General features: G+C 42.0%; 1 protein-coding gene across 1 annotated transcript in view; it reads right to left on the bottom strand.

Moving 5' to 3' along the window:
* LOC106573702 (cadherin-13-like) overlaps positions 1 to 18,247 on the bottom strand; it is a 422,569-nt gene that overhangs the window by 129,089 nt on the left and 275,233 nt on the right. The window contains exons 5-6 of the mRNA XM_014148994.3: positions 13,662 to 13,844; positions 12,431 to 12,684 (exon numbers count right to left, since the gene is read on the bottom strand). Of these exons, the coding sequence (XP_014004469.2) occupies positions 12,431 to 12,684; positions 13,662 to 13,844 (437 nt within the window). The remainder of the gene's footprint in view (positions 1 to 12,430; positions 12,685 to 13,661; positions 13,845 to 18,247) is intronic.

Below are 18,247 nucleotides of genomic sequence, written 5' to 3'. Positions count from 1 at the left end.
TAATAACTGAAATGTTGCAAAAATCTGTCATTCTGCCACTGAACAAGGCAGTTAGCCTAGGAACAGTAGGTTGTCATTGAAAATAAGAATTTGTTCTTAACTGACTTGCCTAGTTAAGTAAAGGTTCCAATGATGAATTTGACACAAGCCGATGGTGACATTCTTCAGGAAAGATGGCTGACAAAACATTACGGTGGAAGCAAATGTAAGTAATTATGAGTCAAGTTAAAAATGTACAATTGAGAGGAATATGTTAGTTATGTAGAGACAAACGATTGTGCATAATTTTTTGTCATGAAGTTAATTTACGAAAATCGCTATTTAGCAAGTTAGCTGACAAGCTAACATTAGCTAGCTAGCTAGCTAGTGTTATGACATGAGTATGACATTGTAATTCGTGTTGTTTAATGTTTTAAGGACTCCTGAGAACCAGCAGACCAGGCTGTCATCTTGTGAAACAGTGGATCTAAAGAATCTTGCTAGCTAAAGCATTTACTGCAAATTGAATGTACAATTGTGTAAGCTTGCCTTGCTTATATTTTAGTAGAAGTAACATAGCTAGCTAACTATTTACTTGCTTATTGTGTAGCGGAGGATAAAAATAACTATGCCTATGGATGTAGATTGGCTACATACTGTAGCTAGCTATGTGTATGGACCTTAAAACGTTTGTTATGACTATTAGTTCAGAACCTATCTATGAACCTCAGCTATCATAGTCGTTGTATCGACTTCAAGTCTGAATGGCATTAATGAAGCCTATTGATTGAGTAGAATATAATAACTTTATTGTGCCAAGGATGCAAGTCCTATATGCATGTAGTTATTACCACGCATGAGATCCCCACATTGTAGCCTGTACATTTGAATATATTTACTGATCATGCACTCTTTCTTGGCAAAATAAAGGTGCGTTTCAGGTATGAATCTCTGACATTCTTTTTCAGTCATATCCAATGCCAGCTGTATCAACTCCATTCTTTGAATAATGCTGTGTCTGCATGTATGTATTACAATTATACACTTCAACAGTGTTTACCACTCCTGCTCCTGGGACATCAGTGATTACACATTGCAACTATACAATAAACTAGAAGCATGATTTAAGTAAAGGCTGATTTGTAATTCATATATACAGAAAAGAAAACAGTAAACCACACTTCCTCTGCATATCTAACTCCCTTCATCTGCATTAATCTGATGACACAAGATAGGTGTAGTATTTCAATGAGATACTTAATTCCAACCAGTGGATAATGTAAAACGCTTTATTGAAATTTCATTATCCAGGTGTTATAAATACATGCATTATACATATTATAATTGTAATATATTATGAATACAAATTCAATCTGTACTTCAATGCACATTGTCTATTATAAAAAAAAGATGAAGAAAGAAGAGGTGGGGAGAGAGGTGTAGAAGACAGAAAGGGAAAGAGGTAAGAGCAGAGAAGACAGCATTGTAACGTCTGCTTCCAACTCACACCCTCAAACACGTAGATGCCCTGAACGCAGCTCACTTTCCAGCCCACTTTCCAGCTCACACTCTCAAACACCTACATCCCCTGAACGCAGCCCACTCTCCAGATCCCAATCACCTGTTCACACACCTGTATGTCATTATCACACAGTATTTAGTTCAGTTCTTTGCACCCCATAGTTTCTGCCTGCCTCGTACTTTAGCCTATCGGATTTCCTGTCATCTACGTATTGCCTGATCTCCCGGAGTACTTTACTAGCCTTTTCCCTGCCTGTACTGTTACCCTTTTGGACCCCCTGTGTATGACCTTCTGCCTGCCCCTGGACCCAGATACCTGCTTCCTCCTGTGGTCCTTTGCAATAAACACCTGCTACGCCCTGCGCTTGAATCCAGCTCTCTGTCTCCCCTCGTATTCATTACAAGCATATGATTAATGAATTAAAGTGCTACCCTAATATTTTCTCAGTTCATCACAACTTCATAGTGTCTCTAGTGGTGTCTCCTAACCAGCCTTGGGCCCCCAGTTGACCCAAAGGTTATCTTAACAATTATTTAAAGAATTATAGATACAGAACTCCTCTATGCACTCGATATGTCCGATTTTAAAATAGCTTTTTGGTGAAAGCACATTTTGCAATATTCTAAGTACATAGCCCAGCCATCACGGGCTAGCTATTTAGACACCCGGCAAGTTTAGCACTCACCAATATCAGATTTACTATTATAAAAGTTTGATTACCTTTTGTTGTCTTCGTCAGAATGCACTCCCAGGACTGCTACTTCAATAACAAATGTTGGTTTGGTCCAAAATAATCCATCGTTATATCCGAATAGCGGCGTTTTGTTCGTGCGTCCCAGACACTATCCGAAATGGTAAATCAGGGTCGCGCGCATGGCGCAATTCGTGACAAAAAAAAATCTAAATATTCCATTACCGTACTTCGAAGCATGTCAACCGCTGTTTAAAATCAATTTTTATGCCATTTTTCTCGTACAAAAGCGATAATATTCCGACCGGGAATGTCCATTTAGCTAAACAGATGAAAGAAAACAACGCTTTCAGTCGACGCGGGCACGAGCCTGAGTCTCACAGTACTGTAACCAGCCACTAACCTAACGCGCTACTTTGTTTCAGCCAGAGCCTGCAAAGCCACGATTCAGCGTTTTGCCGCCTTCTGAGAACCTATGGCAGCCATAGGAAGTGTCACGGGACAGCTAAGATCCTCACTCTTCAATAAACAGAGACAAGAAGAACGACACCTTGTCAGACAGGCCACTTCCTGCATGAAATCTTCTCAGGTTTTTGCCTGCCATATGAGTTCTGTTATACTCACAGACACCATTCAAACAGTTTTAGAAACTTTACGGTGTTTTCTATCCAAAGCCAATAATTATATGCATATTCTAGTTACTGGGCAGGAGTAGTAACCAGATTAAAGCGGGTACGTTTTTTATCCAGCCGTGTCAATACTGCCCCCTAGCCCTAACAGTTTTGTGAACGTTTATCGTGAGTAATTTAGTAAATTGTTAGTGAATTCGCCGGAAGTTTGCGGGGGGTATGCTAGTTCTGAACGTCACATGCTAATGTAAAAAGCTGTTTTTTGATATAAATATGAACTTGATTGAACAAAACATGCATGTATTGTATAACATAATGTCCTAGGGTTGTCATCTGATGAAGATCATCAAAGGTTAGTGCTGCATTTAGCTGTCTTCTGGGTTTTTGTGACATTATATGCTAGCTTGAAAAATGGGTGTCTGATTATTTCTGGCTTGGTACTCTGCTGACATAATCTAATGTTTTGCTTTCGTTGTAAAGCCTTTTTGAAATCGGACAGTGTGGTTAGATTAACGAGAGTCTTGTCTTTAAATAGCTGTAAAATAGTCATATGTTTGAGAAATTGAAGTAATAGCATTTCAAAGGTTTTGAAAATCGCGCCACAGGATTCAACTGGCTGTTACGTAGGTGGGACGAATTCGTCCCGCCTGCCCCAGAGAGGTTAAGAGCGGGTGAGGTGGTGATGACTGGACTGGCTTCCTCTCTCACATCAAAACATACCCACAGACTAGAGACAGATGGATAGAGTGAGAGCATGATTAAGATTTTTTTTTTTCTGACACAGTCAGTCATCATAATCATCAGGAGTTGAAATTCTAAACTGACCTTGGATTATTAACTCTGGAACTACTACATCTCTATCTGTATCTGTATTTCAATGTAAAGCATCTCTTTAATAATATTTCCTGTTGACCTGACCAAGTGACCTCCCATCTATGATCATGCTGTGCCCTCAATGTCAGCCAGGTCAGATGCGGGAGGGGTTCACCAACACAGCTGATATAACCTAGAGGATTTAGGGAGAAGGGGGAGAGGGATGAAGTGAAGGAGAGAGACTGTTATTGAGAAAATAAGGTAGTTAAAGAGACTGTGTTCAACAGGAATCTGTGTGTGTAGTCTCACCTGATGTCCACACTAAGTGGCTACAGAGTACTTTATCCTGTTGGGGGTAGGGGGCAGTATTGACATGGCCGGATAAAAAACGTACCCGATTTAATCTGGTTACTACTCCTGCCCAGTAACTAGAATATGCATAGCATTATTGGCTTTGGATAGAAAACACCCTAAAGTTTCTAAAACTGTTTGAATGGTGTCTGTGAGTATAACAGAACTCATATGGCAGGCAAAAACCTGAGAAGATTCTGTACAGGAAGTGGCCTGTCTGACAAGTTGTTGTTCATCTTGGCTCTTTTTATTGAAGACTGAGGATCTTTGCTGTAACGTGACACTTCCTACGGCTCCCATATGCTCTCAGAGCCTGGGAAAAAGCTGAATGATATCGAGACAGCCCCAGGCTGAAACACATTTACACTTTTGGCAAGTGGCCGATCAGAGGACAATGGGCTTAGGCGCGTGCCCGAGTCGACCCCGTGCTTTATTTTCTTTCGTCTGTTTACCTAAATGCAGATTCACGGTCGGAATATTATCGCTTTTTTACGAGAAAAATGGCATAAAAATTGATTTTAAACAGCGGTTGACATGCTTCGAAGTACGGTAATGGAATATTTAGAATTTTTTTGTCACGAAATGCGCCATGCTCGTCACCCTTCTTTACCCTTTCGGATAGTGTCTTGAACGCACGAACAAAACGCCGCTGTTTGGATAGAACTATGGATTATTTGGGACCAAACCAACATTTGTTATTGAAGTAGAAGTCCTGGGAGTGCATTCTGACGGAGAACACCAAAGGTAATAACATTTTTCTTATAGTAAATCTGACTTTGGTGAGTGCTAAACTTGCTGGGTGTCTAAATAGCTAGCCCTGTGATGCCGGGCTATCTACTGAGAATATTGCAAAATGTGCTTTCACCGAAAAGCTATTTTAAAATCGGACATATCGAGTGCATAGAGGAGTTCTGTATCTATAATTCTTAAAATAATTGTTATGCTTTTTGTGAACGTTTATCATGAGTAATTTAGTACATTTTTAGTAAATTCACCGGAAGTTTGCGGGGGGTATGCTAGTTCTAAACGTCACATGCTAATGTAAAAAGCTGGTTTTTGATATAAATATGAACTTGATTGAACAAAACATGCATGTATTGTATAACATAATGTCCTAGGTGTGTCATCTGATGAAGATCATCAAAGGTTAGTGCTGCATTTAGCTGTCTTCTGGGTTTTTGTGACATTATATGCTAGCTTGAAAAATGGGTGTCTGATTATTTCTGGCTGGGTACTCTGCTGACATAATCTAATGTTTTGCTTTCGTTGTAAAGCCTTTTTGAAATCGGACAGTGTGGTTAGATTAACGAGAGTCTTGTCTTTAAAATGGTGTAAAATAGTCATATGTTTGAGAAATTGAAGTAATAGCATTTCTAAAGTATTTGAATAACGCGCCACAGGATTCCACTGGCTGTTACGTAGGTGGGACGATTTCGTCCCGCCGGCCCTAGAGAAGTTATGCTGAAAAACAGACACATGAGGACAAACAATAGAAGATAATGTCATTATTATACTTTTACATTACCAGATCATTGTGAATTACTAAAGTATAATATCCCTTATAACAAATCACGACAACATTGGATAGATAGATACATGTGTAGCATGTGACAATAGCAGGATCATATCAAGGATAGCGTCACAAATGAATACATAAATACCACTTGAAGCTTGATGATTACTTGATCATTTGAATCAGCTGTGTTGTGCTAAGGCAAAAACAAAAATGTGCACCGCTTTGAGTCCCCAGGACCAGGACTGAGAACCGCTGTTCTTCATTGGGACCTCTTAATCTGCAGACAGGCTTTCACAGTTCTCTGTATCTGAGGACAGAAAACATCACAAGAAATAGACTTCATTATACTCAAATTAGACAGCACTGAATATGATGTTCTCTATCCTCACTTCTTAGGACTGGAACTACACAAAATGACCTGCTTTATCCAGAATAGCCTACTCTCTCACTTTGACAGCTGGGCCTGCTATCCTTTCACCCTCCTCCATGGCTGTTAGCTAGCTACCTACACATGTATTTTACAGTGTTAAATATATCAAGATAGCTAGCTAATATGAAGTTAGGTAACTGGTCCAATGTATTTAACTTAGCTAGCTATCTGTACAGTATGTAAACTAGCTAGCTATGTTAGCAGCTCATTTTAGTTCAAATGCACTGTAGCTAGTTACTGTAGCTAATAATACATTGTTTTTTACATTTTCAAAATGTGTTTACTTACTTGAATAGGTTCTCCCAGCCATGTGGACAACTAGAAACAGGGCAGCAAAGTTTGTTTGTCACCAGAGCAGTTTAGAGCATATTACTATTTGCCTGTGAATAACCAGACCTTCATACAAACTTGCTATGCCGAATTCTTGACGCACAACCGAAGGTGCTGCCCTATCCTGCCAGCACGCCCACAAGCGAGCCCCTCAGGCGGAGAATGATGCGTGGAAGAGGGCGAGGAACGAGATGGGAGTAACAATCCAGGCTATTTAACAAGTGGAAAGGGGGAAAAAATTATTATTATTAACCCTGCATTATAATTATATAAAAGCACCTTAGATATTCTGTGTTTCTACAGCTGGAGGCATTTTGTTTTTCACAAGCGTACTGTAGCAGGCTGTGAATTCTGCAAACAACGTTTCTAGGATGGGATATTAGCTGAACAATAGACTATTCAAACTTTACTAAAGAATTGTCTAATATCCGAGTTAGGTGTGAAAAAAAAACCTCCAACTTGCAACAAAGAATTTGTTTCGACCTTTCTAAGGCATTGCATCTCAGTGCAAGAGGCATTACTACAGTCCTTGGTTCAAATACAGGCTGTATCACATCCGACCACGATTGGGAGTGCCATAGGGCGGTGCACAATTGACCCAGTGCAATCAACAGGAGGTGAACAGTGGCTGGTGCTGAAAATATAGCTAACTTGTTATGCAGAGTTAAAGTTAAAGATAAAGTAGAAATTCTACACCAGTCGAGCAATTCATTTCAACAATAATCTTCATTTTATTTTGACTATACAAACAACAAGAGGGCTTAATTGGAGTTTATTTCTTTGGAGGCTAGACCTACATTGTTGCAGGTTCGATACCCGTGCCGGCCGCCACCCATGAGGTGGCTTTTGGTTTAAATTTAGAATCCTCCAATCCTCTACATGTAATTATTGGCGGAGAGTCATGTCATATTTTTCAATATACTGTAGGCCTACCGTAGGCGACATGAGTCTCACTGGTGTTGAGTAATGTGCTGTTAAAAGTTGTTGGTCTTCTTTATTTAAAAAGCATATTGAAGTTAGAAGCAATAGGGTTTGAAGCAAAAGCCTACAACTATTTTAGCACAGTTTTGTGCTGCTCTGAAACAAGCATGGGGACTGGTCTTGATAAATCAATTAGATTTTTATTTTTTAATTAATCTCCGTTTGGTTATTGGTTAGACTAGAATTAAAAAATTAGGGTGCAGAATTGTTATGCTCTTATTGAAAATGTATACTCATCTTCTTATTAGTGAAGAAGGAAAAACACAAACAACGTATACAAAAAAAACAAACGAACTAGACAGTCTCGTCAGGCATACAACAAATCAAGAAACAATCTCCCACAAAATCCCATGACAAACACATACCTATTTATAGGACCTTCAATCAGAGGCAACGATAGACAGCTGCCTCCAACTGAAGGCCAACACCAATTAGCTAAACATAGAAATACAAACGACTAGACTGAACATAGAACTAAACTAACATAGAACAATAACCAAAACCCTGGACTAATAAATCAAATACCCCTCTACATACACAACCACCCCAAACCAAATAAACCAAATACCCCCTCTATATGAACACATACACAAACACACCCTGAACCACAAAAACAAATACCCCCTGCCACGTCCTGACCGAACTATAAGAACAAATAACCCCTTTACTGGTCAGGACGTGACACTGTTGCCGGACACTCTGGACGAGGCACTGTTGCCGGACACTCTGGACGAGGCACTGTTGCCGGACCCTCTGGACGAGGCACTGTTGCCGGACACTCTGGGTGAGGCACTGTTGCCGGACACTCTGGACGAGGCACTGTTGCCGGACACTCTGGACGAGGCACTGTTGCCGGACACTCTGGACGAGGCACTGTTGCCGGACACTCTGGACGAGGCACTGTTGCCGGACACTCTGGACGAGGCACTGTTGCCGGACACTCTGGACGAGGCACTGTCGTCGGAAGCTCGGGACTGGGCTGACGCACTGTAAGCCTGATGCGTGGGGCTGGTAGTGGAGGTACCAGACTGGGGACACGCACCTCAGGGCTAGTGCGGGGATCAGGAACAGGACGTACAGGACTGGGCTGATGCACTGGAAGCCTAGTGCGTGGGGCTGGTACTGGAGGTATCAGACTAGGGACACGCACCCCAAGGCTAGTGCGAGGAGCGGGAACAGGACGTACTGGACTGGGCTGACGCACTGGAAGCCTAGTGCGTGGTGCTGGTACTGGAGGTATCAGACTGGAGACACGCACTTCAAGGCTAGTGCGAGGAGCAGGAACAGGACATACTGGACTGGGCTGATGCACTGGAAGCCTAGTGCGTGGTGCTGGCTTGGGATGTGCCAGACTGGAGACACGCACCTCACGGCTAGTGCGAGGAGCAGGAACAGGACGAGTTGGACTTGGCTGACGCACTGGAAGCCTGGTGCGTGGTGCTGGTACTGGATGTGCCAGACTGAAGACACGCACCTCAGGGCGAGTGCGAGGAGCAGGATACACTGGACCGTAGAGGCGCACTGGCGGTCTCGAGCGCAGGACTGGCACCGCCCGTAATGGCTGGCTGCCCAATTCCCCCTGGCAAATGCGGGGCGCTGGCACTGCACACACCGGCCTGAAGATACTTGGCCTCGCCACAGTACGCATTAACCCGAAGCTCGAGACCTGTCCAGTCAAAGGTTGCTTAACAAAAGCACAGGGATTTGGCTTGGGGCTTAATCCTCGCCCAGCCAAACTACCCGTCTGCCCCCCCCCCAAAAAACTTTCTTGGGGCTGCCTCTCCGGTTTGAACGCCAACCGTGTTCCCCTGTAACATTCCCGGTCCTCTTTCGCCTTCCTCCATGGGCCCACTCCGGCCTTAATCTCCTCCCAGGTCCATGACTCCCGACAGTCCATCTGTTGCTGCTCCCTCCTCCGCTGCTTGGTCCGTGTTTGGTGGGAGATTCTGTCACGGGTGTCGTAGGGTGTAGATCAAAACGCAGCGGGAAAATGTATACTCATCTTCTTTTTATTAGTGAAGAAGGAAAAACACAATCAACGTATACAAAAAAAAAAAAAACAACTAGACAGTCTCGTCAGGCATACAGCAAAACAAGAAACAATCTCCCACAAAATCCCATGACAAACACATACCTATTAGGACCTTCAATCAGAGGCAACGATAGACAGCTGCCTCCAACTGAAGGCCCCAACACCAATTAGCTAAACATAGAAATACAAACGACTAGACTGAACATAGAACTAAAAAAACATAGAACAATAACCAAAACCCTGGACTAATAAATCAAATACCCCTCTACATACACAACCACCTCGAACCACAAAAACAAATACCCCCTGCCACGTCCTGACCAAACTATAAGAACAAATAACCCCTTTACTGGTCAGGATGTGACAAGATGTGGATTTAGTTATGGATCCATAACAAATTACTATGGGAATAAATATCACTGAATTACAGAAATATTAGAACATGAATGCAAACAAATTGTTGCTTACTGGGAAATACTCTTTCAAACACACATGGTCACGTTGTACAGCGTCATTATGGCTATTAGCAGGGCTATATTTTGGCCTTTATAAATATTATTTGGACCTTTTTATTCAGATTACAATCGCTCACTTTCATTTTTTTTTAAACAAAATAAATTCCAAAATATCGTTATATATAGCCTTCCCGTCTATTTCAGCACCGTTTCGCGCTGCTCTGAGACAAGCATGGAGAAGCAAAAATGTTCAACTATATTCCATGATATTCTTAAGATATATAGTTGAAGTTGGAAGTTTACATACACCTTAGCCAAATACATTTAAACTCCGTTTTTCACAATTCCTGACATTTAATCCTAGTAAAAATTCCCTGTTTTAGGTCAGTTAGGATCACCACTTTATTTTAAGAATGTGAAATGTCAGAATAATAGTAGAGAGTGATTTATTTCAGCTTTTATTTCTGTCATCACATTCCCAGGGGGTCAGAAGTTTACATACACTCAATTAGTATTTAGTAGCACTTTTTCAGTTCTGCCCACAAATTTTCTATAGGGTTGAGGTCAGGGCTTTGTGATGGCCACTCCAATATATTGACTTCTTTGTCCTTAAGCCATTTTGACACAATTTTGGAAGTATGCTTGTGGTCATTGTCCATTTTGAAGACCCATTTGCGACAAAGCTTTAACTCCTGACTGATGTCTTGAGATGTTGCTTCAATATATACACATCATTTTCCATCCTCATGATGCCATCTATTTTGTGAAGTGCGCCAGTCCCTCCTGCAGCAAGGCACCCCCACAGCATGATGCTGCCACCCCCGTGCTTCACGGTTGGGATGGTGTTCTTCGGCTTGCAAGCATCCCCCTTTTTCCTCCAAACATAACGATGGTCATTATGGTCAAACAGTTCTATTTTTGTTTAATCAGATCAGAGGACATTTCTCCAAAAAGTACAATCTTTGTCCCCATGTGCAGTTGCAAACCGTAGTCTGTTTTTTTATGGCGGTTTTGGAGCAGTGGCTTCTTCCTTGCAGAGCGGCCTTTCAGGTTATGTCGATATAGGACTCGTTTTACTGTGGTTATAGATACTTTTGTACCTGTACCTCTCGCATCTTCACTAGATCTTTTGCTGTTGTTCTGGGATTGATTTGCATTTTTCACACCAAGTACGTTCATCTCCAGGAGATAGAACGCGTTTCCTTCCTGAGCGGTATGATGGCTGCGTGGTCCCATGGTGTTTATACTTGCGTACTATTGTTTGTACAGATGAATGTGGTACCTTCAGGCATTTAGAAATTGCTCCCAAGGATGAACCAGACTTTTGGAGGTCTACAATATTTTTCCCAGGGTTTTAGCTGATTTCTTTTGATTTCCCCATGATGTCAGGCAAAGAGGCACTTAGTTTGAAGTTAGGCCTTGAAATACATCCACAGGTCCACCTCCAATTGGCTTAAATGATGTCAAATAGCCTATCAGAAACAAATTTCTTGAAATCATTCCCATATACTATGTTATTACCAAAAAGGTTTTAAATTCTCTAGTAATACCAATTTGGGAGAATATCAAATGCTTCTCAAAGATGCCCTCTGGTGGTCAAACTAGCACTAACTTGCATTAATGTAATAAATGGCTGACAATTAAATAACGTGCCATAGAATGCTGCAGCAGCCCGCAAGGTGTGCTGCAGTATGATGCAACTTTTAAAGGAGGAACCACTGTAGAACCTAAAAGGGTTATTTGGCTGTCCTCGTAGGAGAACCATTTGAAGAACCATTTTGGATTCCATGTAAAACCCTTTCCACAGAGGGCCTGATATCTATGGCCTGATATATTTACATTAAAATCTTTTAAATTTGATGTAACACCAACAATTCACGAGCTGTAGCATCACACATTTAGCATAAATCTCTGCTTAAAGCCAATAAAGCAATCACAACTTTCCCCTTTTGTAAAGCAAGAGAAGTTCACCTACACGTAATGGCTCCCCAAGGCTGCCAGGGAACAATTTGACTGTTACACACAGCAAAACGTAATAGCCCTCCTAGACATGGAGAATAGAATTGACCTGAACACGCCTCTCTAGTAATAGGCCACCCTGGTGACAGAGGAATAATTGGACTGTTTACAGGAAGTTGACAGCCAGACAGGCAGTTTTATAAGAGGCGGTTGGCTGACATGCATAAGATGATAAATAGGGTGTCTGGTGATAGACAGGGCGGGACAGTTGAGGGATGGAGGGATGGAGAGAGAGGTGAGAGCTGAAACAGATGGAGAGATGTCTGGAAACCATGAGGCGTGCTGTCATGCCAGGCTACACTTCTGATAGGTCGTCTTTGTTAAATCACCTTGTCACACTTACATGGAGAAGCTCACTGAGAAGAATCTCTCTCGTTCAATACCATAGACAAACTCTGAAGTTGAGAGATGGTAAAGAGGTGAAAAGAGAGAGAACAAACTTCCTTGTACATGATCATTTTTGAACCCTGACTGCACGCCTTGACCTGTTTCAATCAATAACAAAGGGGAGCATCTGTGGAATCAACACCTGATAAGATTTACTGCACATTAACATACCTGCACACAGCTCATTGTTGTCAAGCTGGCAGTCAGTGTGGACCTAATGTCCACGCTGAATGTGTGGAACTCTGAATGTTGCAGAATGTTCTACCTGGCGCAGCTTGATGACCTCATCACTTACCTGATGCTCTGTGATTGGAGGACGTCTGGGTCGGTGGCGTTGAGTAAGGCCACGAAGCTTCCCAGGGGGACGTTCTCCATCTTGGTGACCTGGAGGGGGTCGGGGAAGAAGACGGGTCCTTCGTTGACGTCCAGGATGGTGACGTGTACGGTGGCTGTAGAACTGGAGCCGTAGCCCACATCTGGCACCAGGGGGTCCTCATTCTCCACCTTGATCAGAAGTGTGTGGAACACTAAGCTCTCATAGTCTAGAGGCTGGAGGAGGAGAGGAGAGGAGAGGAGAGGAGAGGAGAGGAGGAGGAGAGGAGAGGAGAGGGTTTATCATGTAGTTAACATGTCACTTCCACACTGAGTGGACAAAACATTAGGACAACTTTCCTAATATTGAGTTGCACCCCCTTTGCTCTTAGAACAGCCTCATGGACTCTGCAAGGTGTCGAATTGTTCCACAGAGATGCTGGCCCATGTTGACGCCAATGCTTCCCACAGTTGTCAAGTTGCCTGGATGTCCTTGTTACACATAGGAAACTGTTGAGTGTGAAAAACCCAGCAGCGGTGCAGTTTTTGCCCCACTCAAACTGGTGAGCCTGTCACCTACTACCATACCCCGTTCAAATGCACTTTAATATTTTACCTTGCCATTCACCCTCTGAATAGCACACATACACAATCCATGTCTCAATTGCCTCAAGGCTTAAAGATGCTAATTTAACCTGTTTCTTCACCACTGATTGAAGTGGATTTAACAAGTGACATCAGTAAGGGATCATAGCTGCTCAGTCTATGTCATGGAATGAGCAAGTGTTCCTAATGTTTTGTAACAGGTTGCTCTCATAGTATGTCAATAATGTAGGAGAAAATTACACATGAGAGTAAAGGGGCAAACTGCAGTGTACTAGAGTGAAACATACAATGTTACCAAGGTTACAAATATCCTGTATTCTTGTATCCTGTATTGCTATATTGAATGACAACACACACTTATTGGAATAATGAGAGCAATAAAAACTGTGAGTGCTACAGGGTCTTTAGTGTGCTGTATGTTCATATCTCCGGTGAATTGGCCAAATAGTGCCGTATATAATATCACCATCCAACCTGCCTGTTATAGTGACACCACAAACACACCTTTATTAGCTATTCCATCAATAAGAGAGATGAGAGATATTTGAGAAAGATAATTAAGAGAGACATTTGAGAGATAATTGAGAACTTTTGGGCCCTGTGGTTACCTTGATGAGGGAAAGCATGCCCTCATTGTTGTCAGGGTTGGTTTGGATCTCAAAGCTCTGGGTGGGGTCACCGTTGATGATGGAGTAGACGGCTCGCCACGCCCCCGTCGCAGGGTCATCTCTGTCGTCCACAGTCAGGTTGACCACCACCCCTGTGGAGCCCTCATCCACATTGGCCTGGAACTGGAGGAACAGACAGAGACAGAGGGACAAGACTGGTCAACTGACATAAAGACAGCTGGTTTCTATTCAGTGGTCTAGAACTGGAGGGACAGAGGAACACCATTGGTCACCACATACAAGGGCATCTGGCTATATGTCAGTTGAAATATAGCTATGCAATTTTAGGTTTAAAATAAGGTTTTTGCATTCATCATCACGTCAGTGGACTTGGCGCTGACAAGTGAGGGATAGTGTATGTTGTTTTGTTCAAGGTAGGTTACCCAGTGTGAATCGCGCTCCACTTGAAGTGACTTACATTTAGAGGCTATTAAAAGCACCATGTTCTCTCCCTCGCATCATTCACATTTCTCGAAATCTATTCAGTTGAACATGAACCCAGTGTCAAACTCGTCTCTCTGTCCTTCCTTCCCAACACTCTCCATCCCATCCCTTCACTCACACACACATGTGCATACACACACACACACACACACACACACACACACACACACACACACACACACACACACACACGCCCAAACACATGCACGCAAGTACGCGCATGGCGGCTGCAAGACAATATCTGTTTTGACAGTATTACTCAATCATTGTGCTTCTCATGTGGGCTGTCCAGGATTAAAAAGAAAGGGGAGACAAGATCCTTTTTTTCAGCTTAATCTACACCATCCTCAAATTAAAGAATGCTGGAACAATTTAACTCAGGCTTTGAATAGAAGAACAACCCAAACTGCGCTCTCTAACACCGCCCCCTCTTTACTTGAGAGATTGTTTCTCATACCCTCCCTGCTCTCTGTCTCATTCACTCACTCTTCACTCTCTCTCTCTGAGTTTCTCTCTCTCTCTTCAATTCAATTCAAGGGGCTTTATTGGCATGGGAAACACATGTTAACATTGTCAAAGCAAGTGAAACAGATAATATACAAAGTGAATTAAACAATAAAACATTACACTCAGTAAACATTACAAACAGTAAACATTACACTCAGAGAAGATCCAACAGAATAAAGACATTACAAATGTTGTATGATGTATATATACAGTGTTGTAACGACGTGCAAATGGTTAAAGTACAAAAAGGAAAATAAATAAACATAAACATGGGTTGTATTTACAATGGTGTTTGTGCTTCACTGGTTGCCCTTTTCTTGTGGTAACAGGTCACAAATCTTGCTGCTGTGATGGCACACTGTGGTATTTCACCCAGTAGTTGATCAAAATCGGGTTTGTTTCCTAATTCTTCGTGGATCTGTGTAATCTGAGGGAAATATGTCTCTCTAATATGGTCATTCATTTGGCAGGAGGTTAAGAAGTGTAGCTCAGTTTCCATCTCATTTTGTGGGCAGTGTGCACATAGCCTATGGCGGCCTTGCTCAATAGCAAGGCTATGCTCACTGAATCTGTACCTAGTCAAAGCTTTCCTTAAATTTGGGTAAGTCACAGTGGTCAGGTATTCTGCCACTGTGTACTCTCTGTTTAGGGCCAAATAACATTCTAGTATGCTCTGTTTTTTTTGTTAATCCTTTCCAATGTGTCAAGTAATTGTCTTTTTGTTTTCTCATGATTTGGTTGAGTCTAATTGTGTTGCTGTCCTTGGGCTCTGTGGGGTCTGTTTGTGTTTGTGAACAGAGCCCCAGGACCAGCTTGCTTAAGGGACTCTTCTCCAGGTTCATCTCTCTGTAGGTGATGGCTTTGTAAAGGTTTGGGAATCACGTCCTTTTAGGTGGTTGTAGAATTTTCTGGATTTTGATAATTAGCGGGTATCGACCTAATTCTGCTCTGCATGCATTATTTGGTGTTTTACGTTGTACACAGAGGATATTTTACCAGAATTCGGCATGGAGAGTCTCAATTTGGTGTTTGTCCCATTTTGTGAATTATTGGTTGGTGAGTGGACCACAGACCTCATAACCATAAAGGGCAATGGGTTCTCTAACTGATTCAAGTATTTTTAGCCAGATCCTAATTGGTATGTCGAAATTGTATGTTCCTTTTGATTGCATAGAATGCCCTTCTTGCCTTGTCTCTCAGATCGTTCACAGCTTTGTGGAAGTTACCTGTGGCGCTGATGTTTAGGCCAAGGTATGTATAGTTTTTTGTGTGCTCTAGGGCAACGGTGTTTAGATGTAATTTGTGTTTGCGGTCCTGGCGACTGGACCTTTTTTGGAACACCATTATTTTGGTCTTACTGGGATTTACTGTCAGGGCCCAGGTCTGGCAGAATATCTGCAGAAGATCTAGGTGCTGCTGTAGGCCCTCCTTGGTTGGTGACAAAAGCACCAAATCATCAGCAAACAGTAGACATTTCACTTCAGATTCTAGTAGGGTGAAGCCGGGTGCTGCAGGCTGTTCTAGTGCCCTCGCCAATTCGTTGATACATATGATGAAGAGGGTGGGGCTTAAGCTCCATCCCTGTCTCACCCCCTGGCCCTGTGGGAAGAAATGTGTGTTTTTTGCCTATTCTAACCACACACTTGTTGTTAGTGTACATGGATTTCATAATGTCGTATGTTTTTACTCCAACACCACTTTCCATCAGTTTGTATAGCAGACCCTCATGCCAAATTGAGTCAAAGGCTTTTTTTAAATCAACAAATCATTAGAAGACTTTGCCTTTGTTTCAGTTTGTTTGTGTCAATTAGGGTGTGCAGGGTGAATATGTGGTCTGCCGTATAATAAGTTGGTAAAAAGCCAATTTGACATTTTCTCAGTACATTGTTTTCACTGAGGAAATTTACGAGTCTGCTGTTAATGATAATGCAGAGGATTTTCCCAAGGTTGCTGTTGAAGCATATCACACGGTAGTTATTGGGGTCAAATTTGTCTCCACTTTTGTGGATTGGGGTGATCAGTCCTTAGTTCCAAATATTGGGGAAGATGCCAGAGCTGCGGATGATGTTAAAGAGCTTAAGTATAGCCAATTGGAATTTGTTGTCTGTATATTTTATCATTTCATTGAGGATGCCATCAACACCACAGGCCTTTTTTGGTTGGAGGGTTTTTATTTTATCCTGTAGTTCATTCAAGGTAATTGGAGAATCCAATGGGTTCTAGTCTTTAATAGTTGATTCTAAGATTTGTATTTGATCATTTATATGTTTTTGCTGTTTGTTCTTTGTTATAGAGCTAAAAAGATTGGAGAATCAATAGAATTTATCCATACATCTCCATTTTGGAGAGAACTCTTCGTGTTGTTGTTTGTTTAGAGTTCTCCAATTTTCCCAGAAGTGGTTAGATTCTATTGAGTCTTCAAATACATTGAGCTGATTTCTGACGTGCTATTGCTTGTTTTCTGGGTCTCTATGTTTATGGTTGGACAGGCTTCTCAGTTTCATTCTTAGGTTTTTGCATTCTTCATCAAACCATTTGTCATTGTTGTTAATTTTCTTCAGTTTTCTGCTTGAAATATTTAGATTTGATAGGGAAGCTGAGAGGTCAAATATACTTCTAATATTTCTACTGCCAGGTCTATAACTTCACTATTACAGTGGAACGTTTTGTCCAGGAAGTTGTCTAAAAGGAATTGAATTTGTTGTTGCCTTATTGTTTTTTGGTAGGTTTCCATGCTACAAAGGAACATACATCTATAGCATTTCTTAATATTACTCAGGTCCTTTGGCTTTGATGCCTCATGATTGACTATTGCTCTGTTCAAGTGGAATGTGATTTTGCTGTGACCTGATAGAGGTGTCAGTGGGCTGACTGTGAACACTCTGAGAGACTCTGGGTTGAAGTCAGTGATAAAGTAGTCCACAGTACTACTGCCAAGAGATGAGCTATAGGTGTACCTACCATAGGAGTCCCCTCAAAGCCTACCATTGACTATGTACAGTGAGGGGAAAAAAGTATTTGATCCCTTGCTGATTTTGTATGTTTGCCCACTGACAAAGAAATGATCAGTCTATAATTTTAATGGTAGGTTTATTTGAACAGTGAGAGACAGAATAACAACAAACAAATCCAGAAAAATGCATGTCAAAAATGTTATAAAATGATTTGCATTTTAATGAGGGAAATAAGTATTTGACCCCTCTGCAAAACATGACTTAGTACTTGGTGTCAAAACCCTTGTTGGCAATCACAGAGGTCAGACATTTCTTGTAGTTGGGCACCAGGTTTGCACACATCTCAGGAGGGATTTTGTCCCACTCCTCTTTGCAGATCTTCTCCAAGTCATTAAGGTTTCGAGGCTGACGTTTGGCAACTCGAACCTTCAGCTCCCTCCACAGATTTTCTATGGGATTAAGGTCTGGAGACTGGCTAGGCCACTCCAGGACCTTAATGTGCTTCTTCTTGAGCCACTCCTTTGTTGCCTTGGCCGTGTGTTTTGGGTCATTGTCATGCTGGAATACCCATCCACTACCCATTTTCAATGCCCTGGCTGAGGGAAGGAGGTTCTCACCCAA

Source organism: Salmo salar, chromosome 16 (assembly GCF_965601325.2).
Source record: "Salmo salar chromosome 16, fSalSal1, whole genome shotgun sequence".
NCBI classification, from domain to species: domain Eukaryota; kingdom Metazoa; phylum Chordata; class Actinopteri; order Salmoniformes; family Salmonidae; genus Salmo; species Salmo salar.
Note: the sequence above shows the minus strand (reverse complement) of the source record. Positions and strands in the feature narration are given on the sequence as shown.